The sequence below is a fragment of the Chanos chanos genome, chromosome 2, assembly GCF_902362185.1.
Source record: "Chanos chanos chromosome 2, fChaCha1.1, whole genome shotgun sequence".
Classification (NCBI taxonomy): Eukaryota; Metazoa; Chordata; class Actinopteri; order Gonorynchiformes; family Chanidae; genus Chanos; species Chanos chanos.
The window spans coordinates 12,589,435-12,601,691 of NC_044496.1; the positions used below are offsets into that span (position 1 = coordinate 12,589,435).

Here is a 12,257-nt window from a genome sequence, read left to right on the forward strand (position 1 = left end):
TTTTTTTTTTTAATTAAATAACTGAATCAAATACTGAATCATTAGATTTTTTTGTGCGATGAAGTGGGTTTTTTGGTTTGTTTGTTTGTTTGGTGGGTTTTGGTTTTTTTTATGTTCTAGAGTGTATTTTTTCTGGCATGCAGATTCTCAGTTCTCATGTCAAGAGATGACTTCCACTACTGGTTTATCAGAAATGTGCTGTCTTCTATAAATCCATTTTCTTAGAGAGACTTCCCCATAAATGCATGTTTCTCGCTGGCTTGTTCTGAGAGACAGAACTGGGTAAATAAAATGGCATGTAAATTATACCCTTTTTTTAAAAAAAAAAGGAAAAAAAGAAAAATAGGAACAAAACAGACAACAATGGACCCAAAGTAAAGAGATCCCAGCTAGGGCTTACAATTTTGACATATTTAAATTTCCTTCGTGAGAAAAAGAAATATCCTTTGCTGTTGCATTTGCTTGGTATTTGTGTTCTTTTGTGCTCCATGCACTGGCAAGGGGAGGAGCGACAGTTAGACACAGAATGTATAGCTGATGCCCATGCTGTCATTCAAATTTCAGTGAAAAAAAGATGATTAAATATAATTTTTCTCTATAATTCCATCATAACGCTTTTCTCAGAAGGGGAAAAGATGGCAGACAGCACATTTTTAGAGCTTTATGATGCAATTATGAGAGGGGATTCACATCTTAAGACAACCTCCGGAAATTTTTTGCTGAGTCTGCAACCACTAGCCTCAACTAGCTCCAAGACATCCACATCTCTGCATAAACGGAATTGTCAGCAACATAAAGTGATGCAAACAACACAAACCACATTAACCAAGAAACAAGGCCATTGTGCTGGAGACATATTTTTTATTTCTCTTTTTATTTCTAATAAGTCCAGAGCTGCATTCAGAGAGTGAGTATGAAAGTGGTGGCATTTTGGACTAAGTGACTGTTCTCTATTAACTGAATCAGATTTTTCTGGATTTCTGGGTTATTGAAATGCAATTTCTGTGCTGTTACTAAAGCTTTTTTTTTTTTCCTCCACAGTTATCATGTTTTTTGTGGAAAGCCACTGTTGCCACAGCAGTGTTGCAAAACATGCCAGACCAGACAGCAGACAGTGCAACTGTTAGCAAAAAACATGCTCACAAGTAGCTTTTCCAGATCCCACAAGCCCAAAACGTTGCTCTTTAATCCTCTTTACAATAATGCAAGTTATCATTTATTCACCCTCTGTCAACCCAATGACAATTTTAAATGCGTATCACATTGACAGCATATATCACATTGATCTGTTGATGCAGATGACATTTAGAGTGAAGCTGTAAAATAGAAAAAGAGTGTTGTTAACTCAAAAAGAACTTTTAAAAATGAAATAAATTAAAAGATCAGTGTTGTAATACCATATGATAAGTAATCATCTACACTGGTTAATCTGTAGTGCAAATGATTTCTCAAGGTATCAGTATACATTCCTGTATGCTGATCAGCTTTTTTTTTCCTAAATCAACCGATCACTCTTAAATCTTTTTCATGTCACACTCACAACAAAGCATACTTTAATGATCACAGGATGAAATACACATGGAGATTCAGTTGTGTCTGCCTAAATTTTCTTCTATATTACAGTGTGTATTCAGTCTTGGTGATTATAATTGGAACACAGCAGCCATAATTTCATTGGGATTATCAGATTGCCCAGAACAAATATAGAACGGTGTCATCAAACACTGACTTTCATGGAAATTCTTTGAGTGAAACCTAACTCCCACCCTGACCCACTCAGCCAAAAGAAGGGATGATTCACTGCAAGTCGAACATTTGAAAGAAACTGTGAGCAAACGTCGTGTGATGGGTGAACCATGAACCATGAATCTATAAACATGAGCATTGCTAGTGAAACCTAATATGTTTACAATTTACTTGCTCTTTCATAATTTCTGTACATCACATGGAGATGCACAATGAACATGGTGAAGGATGGGTAGAATTACCTAAAACAGTAAGGGAATTTCAACTTTGAAACTTGAGAGTTCCCAACTGTCTTAATAGCACTAAACTTCGATGACACAGAATCCTTCATTTGTCTATCTATACAATCAGGACTGAGCAATGGAGAGGGAGGGGACCCTCCTCCAGAGCTCTTGGCCATGATTCAAGCTTTGACCAATGAGTAATCCAGGGATAAGAGTGAAAGGAGGAAGATGGGGAGACCCCTTGGAAAGAGAATCTGCTCTCTATCATAAACAGACATCTGTATTTCACTTTCTTTCAGCTGATGTTCCATGTTAGAGTACTGACAGAGAGAAATGGGGAACCATGGAGATGAATGTTCATGACATTAGTTCCTTTTCTCCCATGAATGTAAAGCATATGTGTCACGATCTGAGTGGAGAGTGGATGCAAGTGTAGGCATTTCTTTATTATAATCTAAAGCATATTCCAAATGCATGGTCAATCAACAGGCAGTGGTTGGTAAACTGTAAACCGGCTACTGGAGGCTAGGCAAGGTCAAAGTCAGGAATAAGCTAAGGTCCATAAACTGGAAGGGTTAACAAGGCCAACTGGGAACAAGGCTAAACAGAGGTACATGTCTAACAGGGCTAAACATGGCTAACAGGGTAACTAGGAACAAAACTAACAAGGCACAAGGGTAACAGAGCAACTAGGAAAACTAGGAAAACTATGTCAAAAACGGACAGTTTTGGGACTAATTGAGGGATGTGTAACTTTTATGTTTTATTGTAATGTTGAATGCTGTTGGGTCTTCTGTGTGTTCTTTTGGGTTGCTCTCACTCTCCCTCCCGCTTTCGCTCTCTCACTCTACTCCTGTTTGGCGTCTGTTTTATAGTTTTATTGGGCTGTTCTTTTTAGATTCGGTGCTGCTCATCCGGCAGGTAAAACACTTATAGTTTGCAGTACGTTTTGAGTATAGTGCAGTCAGTCGAGTAAAAGTATTTATTAGCATGTTCACTGTAGTGTGGGTTGGGTTTTTCTTTTTCAGATAATCTTGCGCACGGGTCATGAACTGGCTGCAGTTTGGTTATGTATTGCTGTGCCAACGCTTTGTGTGTTTTATTATTCGTTTTTCAGTCATTGATTGAGTTAGCGTTTTGTCAGAGGTTTGCTCTATATGGTTTTACACCGCGGAGGAACACCCTTAGACCCCAACCATTTTGGCCCAGTATTTGTGTTTTATAAATTTTATTTGTATATTTTATAACTTTTTACTTGTAATAAAAGCAACATTTATTCTCTGTATCTGGGTATTGCTCTGGCTGTTGTCTCGGAGATACACGGGAACCTAGTGAGGGTAGGTGCAACTGTACTGTACCTCCGTTGTACACCGCCTCCCAATTTGTGACACTGACATCAACTGTAAGGGTGTTTTCACATGTAGTCCTTTTTAAAAAAACTAAACTCTGTCTTCCTAAAGTAGACCAAATAGTGGACCAACAGAAAAGGGACTCAGTTCTTTTTGCGTTCACATTGTGAGTTCATTTGAAAGAGGACTCAGTCATCTTTCTGGTCCACTTCAGCTCTGATGGGGCCTCAGTCCTCTTTCTGTTCACACTATAGTTCCTGCTATCATTACCTTTGGAAGCCCTAAGATATAAAAAACAAAATAACGAAACTTTGTTTTCCCTAAATAACAACATAATTAATTCGAGATCTCAAAAGACGAAGCTGAACTGTTTCAGAGGGGTCTGAATTCATTTGGAGTGTTCACATATGCGCAAAAATGCTGACTAATCACGCTGAGTTCGTTTTGAGGGCTGAAAGGGACCAAGTGTGAAAACACCCTGGGTGCACAAGAAAACACAGGGGTATGGATCCATAGACACAGCAAGGGAGCAAACTGGAGACAGGTGCACACAATCATTAACTAACAAGGTGTTTAGCCAATCATACCCAACTTGGCTCTGATTGGCCAGGAGACAAGGAGGTAGGGAGAGAAACTTGACAATATGTATCTAACGCTTTCCAAATTCAATAAGCTGATCGTGAGAAAAATATAATATGATTAATTCAATATTTCAGTGTCATTAGTAAAATATTTCAGTGGCCACTGAAAATTTTAGAATAGTAATAGATTAATCATTATCTTAAGACACTCCTGAGCTCATAAGTATTGATTGCATAATTTGTAGAGGGAAACCAGCATGCTGGGATATTAAGCTGAGTTTATGTGGCTCACCTACAATATGGAATGCTATCAGGTAACATTTCAATAATTGTCTGGACAATTATTTTCATCTTTTTAATCTTCAGTTTTACTTTGTCCTTTTCAGAGGCTACTCTTCTACTGAAAGATTAAGAGGACTACTACCCATCGTATCAAAATAGACCCTGAGATGATTCTGATCGTGAAATGATTTAGACAGCTTTTTCTGTCAGTATAGGGTAGTCTTCCTGTATTTTTCATATAATGACATTTTTTTTGTCTTCCTTTACTTCCTTGACTGTATTTATATCTTCCTTCAACTTTGGTGTGTGTATACTCTAGGTATACAGCTTTATACATGTCTTTAACAGAGCATGGACAGTTTGCGCACATGCATTCATTCCCTCATGAGTGAGTGCACACGTTTACACATACACACAAATACATAAAAACTTATGGACACTCTCAGTTCCTCTCGATATTCTGTAGATAGATCGCAGGTTCCCAGTTCAGATTTGGGTTATTGAAGAGTAACATATTAAACCGTGTGGAGAAAAGGTGTGTCGTGTCTGTAAAGGTCTGTTTCTTTAGAACACCACACAGAAGATTAAACATGCAGAGGGGATTTTTAGATTCCGTATCATGACCACAAATTGCTTCCACCCACGCTTGCAAAATTAATGAGACCCCAGACATCACAAGACACACAGCTCCCTTGAGAGTGGTCATCTGCCTCTAAAACATTGTACAACTGACTCATACTGATTACTATTTCTGCCAAGTATATCCTGGAATGCAAATATGAATGACATATCAAAATTTTGAAGCAAAGCCATAGTTTGTACTCTGCAAAGAAGTACAAATGGAATTCAGATTTGATTAGAATACAGCACTGCAGTTTTCTAGAACCTTGTAGACCTTCAGAATCATTATTAATTGCCCTTACATTTCTTGCCCCTCACCTTTACAATTGCCCAGCCGGGACTTTTTTTCCTTTTATTTTTACCTCTGTGAAGACTGTCTTAGCCTAACAATCATGCATATTCAGATTCAAAATTAACAGTAGAGAATCATTCAGTCTAATGGGGCAAGATTTTCCAGGTGATCACATTACTTGTGATCATGTTGTCAAACAATAAGATTGAAACTTAAAATTATGAGTACTTCTGCTGAGCAATCCATTGTATTTAAATTTTGAATTAGAAAAATCTAAAATTATGAAATCTCATTACATTAAAACACCCAAAATCCCTTTTTATAAAATTGTATATCCTGTATTAGTCTGTGTAAAGTGAGGATTTGGACCAACTATGTCACGACTCTTCATAGGCAACATCATCCAAAATCAAGAATGACACTGAACAGAGGTCATAAACTGTTACTATAAATTGTGCTTTTTTTTCTTTTTGTTCTTTCTTTAAATCAACACAGTTACAAAGAGGAAAAATGGGAGTGTAAATGCATTTCACTCCAAATATGCCCTAATGTCTCACTTCACCTTCTTCTTAGGAAATTGTGTAGTGGCTTCCTCAACGGTTCCTTTTTTCTCTTAAACGTAGGCCCACATAAAAAAATTCATGTAGCATTCACCATTATGGAAAAGTGACAGAACCAAAAAAGATATTAAGAAGTTGTTGACGTGGAAATGGAGTACTGCAAAATAAAAACGAAAAATCGAAGGACCATGGCTGGAGATCTGAATCTTTGGAGCTTGAGTTCTTTGAGTCTCTAGTTATTCAACAACTCTATTCCATTAGGGCACTTTTGGAAGACTACAGAGATAATTACATAAGAGTGAAAATCGAAGAGGATAAAAATGTACAGTCTGTTACCTGGAACTGAAACTTGAATATGACTTTTGGTTACACAAGCAAACAGTAGGTTTGACATGGTAAAAGGATCCTAATGTCATACGTTAATGTCATTAAACTTACAATGCATACATACCAGGACAGTTGCTGGCCGTCTGGGTGCCCTAAGCGTAATTGTTTGATATTACTGAGTAGTCTATAACTGATCTACTGGTATCTGGGTTCTTATTAATGTCACTGAACTCAAGAACTCCAACTTCACAAAAGCTAGAAAGGTTGGACATTACAACAACAAGACTACAGAAGACTGCATAATCTGTAGGATATATTATGGTCTATCATTTGAATAAAGTAAAAGAAGAAACCTTTCTCCATGCTAACACCTCTGGACCAAGGCAGATATGGTTCTCTTTTATATAAAGAAGAATAAAATAATAGAATGGTGTATTCCCTATCTCTAAAAGTTACACAGTAGATTTATTGCATTTAGGGAACCATTAAACTGAATTACTACTTTGTGCTTTAAAAACAGAACCATTTAACACTAAGGTTACTCCATGGAAAATGATAACAATGATGACCAAATGATTATCAAAGCACTCCATTCACAGATATATGGTTTTAGTTGATTTTTCTGTTCTTCAGTATCCTGTTTGGCAAATTTTAGGAGGGTAAAATAATGAAGCTGCAATATTTTCAAATTCAATTTATTAACAAAATATCCAATTTAAAAAATGTTGGAAGTAAAAAAAAAGATAGTAGAACCTATCTTAATTATAACTGTACACAAACAACTTTTTAGAAGTATATTAAGCTGTCGAACTGCTCAAAAGACAGAGAATTAAAAATAAAATAAAACTCATAGAACTCAGTTCCAATATACAAGAATGTTTCTCAAAAATATACATGAAAAATGAGTAAAACACTTTTAACACATCATTTGTTATCCCTGAGAATAATTTTTAAAAATCATTTTTATTTTCCTGCTTATTTTTAGCATTTAGAGAACATGACGCATACTCTGATACTTTGGCTTCGGCTGCTGTTTTTGGTGTGTACATAGATTTTCTTTTCCTTACAAATACCTTAAAAAAGCATTTCCTTCCCTGTCAAACCCTATAACCCTGTTTACCAAATATCTAAACACACAAGATGGTTGAATGACCTGGCTCAGGCAGTGATGGGCAGATTATCCCTGAAGCAAGCTGTCCGCTGGGGGACTGGGTAGCTGCAGAGGTCTTGGTAGATTCGAGCCATCTGATCACTGGCCATCTCATCTGAAATCTCCAGGTTGTCACTGTTATACTGAGACCTCCTAGCGTTCACTGCTTCCACCAGCTGCTGGCAGTTCACTGCTGTGATCTGTATAAAGAGAGAAAGTCCAGTTCATATACAGTGTAGAATATAGCTTTCGATCTCACGTGAAAACAAGATCGTTATGTGTGAAAATATCGCTACAAGGGCCTACCCACAGTTAAAAGGTTCTATGGGTTCTACAGCTGAGTTTAGCTGATATATTTATATTTCATCTAGGTTGTTAATTACCTGCACAATGATTAATTTGCTCTTTGCTGTGCTGAAGTCATGAAACTCTTCTCCAAAACAAAGATAGACAGTGGGGTCTGGTGCTGGATACTGACCGTCCTGATAGAGCTGAAGGGCTGAAAAAAAGAAGCACAAATTAATAGAGCATAATCATATAATAAACCAGATCCAGATAGTTCAAGAGCTTTCACCACAGCAGTAAAATATTAAAATGTACATAGCAGTCTATAATTTAAATCTTCTTAGAATCAGGCCTAACCTTGAAGGAACCTGGCAGTGTCAAAGATCTTGACAACTGCATCTCTCTCTAGCTTGCTGGGTCCAGGACTGTACTGATAGCTGGGTCCACTCCAGAAGACTCTGCTCTGACACAGGCGCTTAATGAAGATACCCTCCCGGTTGGCGCGCAGTAGAACTCCGCGTTCCAGATGCCCAAACAACTTTCGGGTGACATGACGCTGACGGTCATTTTCGATGTGCTCCACGGGTGGGAAGCGAATGCTCTGCAGACTGTCAGGACCATAAATCAGGGGATTGGTTACGGGAGGCTGACCTGGGGAGATGCGACATCCCTCAGGGTGGGTGGTCAGAGTACTGACCATTATCTTCCCCCCATAATAGAAAGTGATCATCATCTGGGAGAAGGCTGGAGAGGGAGAGAAAAAAAAATCACTGCATTAATTCTATCATATAGTACATTAAAGTAACATAATTAAATACTGCTATATTCTACAGCGAATAGAGACGACCCCATAAAGCTGAGGGATCTACTTTCCAAAATTAAATAACGGTATGGGCAAAGGGGAAATATCACAAGAGCATTAGCTTAAATGACACCAGCAACAACAGTGAGTGTGAACAACGTACCGGCATTAAATGTGTTCAGTGGGGAGGGATCCTGATGCATAGGTACAGCTGTGGATTAATGCAGAGAGAATAAGGACACTGAGTAAATCAGGATTCAACTAGAAATGATCACACTTAATCACAAAGGTTCACATACATGGTTTCAATGGGACCTTAAACTTTAACTTTAGTTTATGCTGAAATTCATTAAATTATGGAAGTAATGCTATCTGTGCTACAGAACATACTGAAGACATTGTGAACCTCAGTTAATGACCCTTGTGTTCTTGTAACCACATCAACAAAAAATAAAGCTTTTGTAGCATAAAATTCTCACGGGACTAAAAAAAAAAAACACAAAGTCAAGTCAGCAACAGTGGCGCAGAGATTATTCAAGCCGTCACACTTTGCTGAGTAAACAAGTCTTTTTTAACGCCTATAGAAGCAATCTGGGGTCATGACCTTCATACAGCATGTGTGTAACATGTAACACATCTGACATGTGACATATATATCTTTTTTCAGCTTGCAGAGATTGAAAATGAAGCACTTTGTCACAATGCAGCACTCTGAAGCACCTTTGTCAAATGTGACTTTGACCTTAAATTTCATATACACGAGACCATGGTTTAAAGAGCAAAGAAAGGGGATATGAATTACCATGAACTAATAGCTATTGATGTTATAAAGTGCTCAATGATACATAGAGCCAGATGTTTGGCTATGTACCACTGTTTGGTAAGGTGTTTTAGACCATATTGTCTTACCAGTGTGTGAGGGCTGATTCCACCACTCCTGAGCTGGTTGAACTTTGCAGCTCTCTTCCAGAGGGGAATGACTCCTCTTGATAATGTATTCATCATTTGAAGTCTGTGAACCCAAAACCAAGAGGCAATTTTCAGTAATCTCACAGAAATAAAAATCCCACGCACAGAAAATTACTTTTACAAAATCATAATTCAAGCGGTATGCAATAACGCTGCTCTTGATGTAATGTGGAATGACAGTAAAGCAGTCTGCATGCAGACATGTATTTGCTGAAAATTAAGTCGGGAAAATTACATTTTCCTCTCTCTGTAAGAGAACCTGAAGGAGGAAGAAATGACTAAAGATGTCTTACATCTTTGATAAGATCGTCCAGGTCTGCCGAGCTGCAGTCCATGTCCGTGACTGCAGTGGAGCAGCCAGCAAGCAAGGCTGTTGAGTTTTTACCTGCTGTGAGAGAGAACTGATTTAGAGAGATATACACCTATAGAGCAGCAAGACAGATTTGAAACTGCTATGAATAAGGATCAGACCATCCATGAGCAATGATTAATTTAAATTGTTAAATCTATGTAACTGTTTTCCAACAAGACTTCTTATTATTCTACAACGCTGAAACTGTGTCTTGGAAGGCCTGTGGTAATTTATATTTAACAGGATAAGCACGACTTAATTATTGTTTACAATTTTGTTGTACATGTCACTGACAACATTCTTTCGTATACATTTATGCTGTTCATAAGAAAAGCATTTGAAAAAATTACAACATACATTGACACACTGAATCTAATACCTTCTATACCTTACAAAAACATTTAAGGAGAAGGATCTTCATCTTAATCAGAGCATTTATGAAACTATACAAATGATGACAGTTTAATTACTATGTAGTTTTGTATTGTTCAGCAGTGGTCACAGGACGGCAACCACGTTCTTAATGATGGTTAATGGTGACGAATAGTCAATAAATTCTAGTCTGGGATACCAAAATAACTATATATTTACACAAGCCTTTGGCCATGTAATTTCAGTGAACATCATTAGTCGATTCCTGGACTCAATGTTCAGTACAATCCTTTGCTAATGAGTATTGTCCATTGTCATCCAACAACATACTCTAGTAATTGTCATATTAAACTTCTTTGTCTTTGTCAACACCTTAACAGAAATAAACATACAGCTTCCAAAAACCCACTCACATTTCTGTTCTTCCTCTGGGACAATCCTGTACACCTTGTATGGCTCAGAAATGTCAAGCTGGGATCTGTCTGTGACCTCCTCAAAGTCAGGGCTCTTGTTCAGGGCACAGCGAAGGCGAGTTTTCCATGTGGCTGGCTCTGCCTTGTCCCCCTCCTTATACTTCCCTTTGAATACTGCCCAAGCCTATTTATCCATGTCAGCAAACAATTCAATATATTTAACACCATACACACTTTATGTACAAACATTAAACATTGCTTACTCTCTCTATATGGTATGAGTAACTTGATTTCTCATTGCTGTCTTCTAACATGTAGTATGAGCTGTGGAAATTTGTGAACATTAACAAATATTAAGAATGTGTTTGTTTCTATTAATCGCTATAACATTTTAAGGCCTATTGCTAGACAGGTACCACATGTTGCATAAATGTTTATCCTGCCGTTGATTGTTGATATGAACTAGCGTGTTCAGATGTTTGCAAACTGATTAATTTTATATTGCTCAGTGATAAAATGTTTGGGTTTCGTAAAATATTATATATTCATAATCTTCATTGCATTATTCTTAGACGCCTTTAGAGGTCAGGGCACGAATATGTTTACTTAATTATAAGTATGCGATTTGCATAGTCACACACTCACAGATTTGAAACACTCATCTGTGCTCGTTATACAGTTATTCGATGTAATTTTTCAGTTCCCAAAGTCCGTGCAGAAACTTGTTTCAGTCAAGTCCTACACGTGTGAATAACCTATACAAACCTTACACGCATAGAGTTGTAGTTACGGAATACGTGGGAGCGCCTTGTTTTGATTGGTACTTTTATCAGTAACTTAGGATGTTTCCTTGTCACGTATAATGCTTACTTTAAAGATGGACGCATCGATCTCTTGGTTGTAGTCCTGTTTACCAGCATGTTTCCACGGGATTCGGAACATTGTGCGATTTTCGTCTTCCCAGAGCAGTCCAGAGTAAAGATTGCTGTTGATCTGTTCAATCAGCCACTGTTTTAGACGGCGACCCCCGGAGTTCAGCGTCATCTTGCTCTCAGTTTGTGAAACAACACCCTAAACAATTAATATAGTGTATTAATCTGTCCCATTGTTGAACTATCCATAAAACTGTGAATATTTAAGATTCTTCAACTTTTATCTAGTAATAAATATATGTAAATACACATTTAATAGTTCATTAACTTACCTTAGACTAGAGTATAAGAGATTACGATTTTTCTGATAAATCTATGGTGTTTCCGTCACACTGAATCGGAATGTATCTCAGTGTTTGAGGAATGACTTTATTTTTCTTGACAACGTTCGCTCGGTTTAATCCTCTCATTTATGTGAATGAAGATTGTAGTAACAGCCCACCGTACGGTCGAACCCTTTTGCCACCAATCACAAACAGGAAAATGAAATGACGCAGCCAATCCGGAACACAGCTTCTTCGAATCAGTGGCATTTACAAGAAATCAACCACACAGCCAGAGATCCTAGAGCACCTCTTTATGGAAAAGGGACTTTACAGTGTGCGTGGGTGGCTCGTTGGGAGTATGTGTGTGTGTGTGTGTGTGTGTGTGTGTGTGTGTTTGTGTGTGTTTGTGTGTGTTTGTGGGTATGTTTGTTTGCGTTGGTGGGTCGACAGATGTGTGTATCCTAAAAAAAAAAAAAAAAAGCAAGAAAAGAAGAGAAAAATTACTTGTCAAATGAAAAATGATGAAGAGGGGGTATCTCTGAATCCCACCTTAAACTCAAAATGCAATGGTAGCCTCGAGCATATCTAATTTGTTGACGCCAAAGTCTAAACGTCTTTCTGACGACTTCATATATCACAGTAATGTTCTCACGGACATCTTCAGAAATCAAACTACAGACTTTATTCTCAGCTTATGGTGACTGGCAACGGTGACAGGATGTAGCCTTGAAACT

At 37.7% G+C, this 12,257-nt stretch overlaps 1 protein-coding gene across 1 annotated transcript; it reads right to left on the reverse strand.

Annotated features, from left to right (window-relative positions):
* Positions 1–6,871: 6,871 nt before the first annotated feature.
* Positions 6,872–11,369, reverse strand: irf8 (interferon regulatory factor 8). Its single transcript, XM_030765813.1, has 8 exons — positions 11,196–11,369; positions 10,326–10,509; positions 9,482–9,573; positions 9,129–9,231; positions 8,383–8,430; positions 7,775–8,161; positions 7,516–7,631; positions 6,872–7,332 (listed from the first exon to the last, which is right to left on the reverse strand). The coding sequence occupies exons 1-8, from the start codon at positions 11,367–11,369 to the stop codon at positions 7,141–7,143; spliced, it is 1,296 nt and encodes a 431-aa protein (XP_030621673.1). The 3' UTR covers positions 6,872–7,140.
* Positions 11,370–12,257: the final 888 nt, after the last annotated feature.

What these genes read in the sequence shown, in the direction of transcription:
- irf8 (XM_030765813.1), bottom strand. Translation starts at nt 11,369, where the DNA reads ATGACGCTGAACTCCGGGGGTCGCCGTCTAAAACAGTGGCTGATTGAA. An exon ending in GAATCAGCCCTCACACACTG is followed by an intron (nt 8,431 to 9,128) that starts GTAAGACAATAT and finishes ATTAATCCACAG; the next exon opens with CTGTACCTATGCATCAGGAT. An exon ending in GCAAATTAATCATTGTGCAG is followed by an intron (nt 7,333 to 7,515) that starts GTAATTAACAAC and finishes CTCTTTATACAG; the next exon opens with ATCACAGCAGTGAACTGCCA.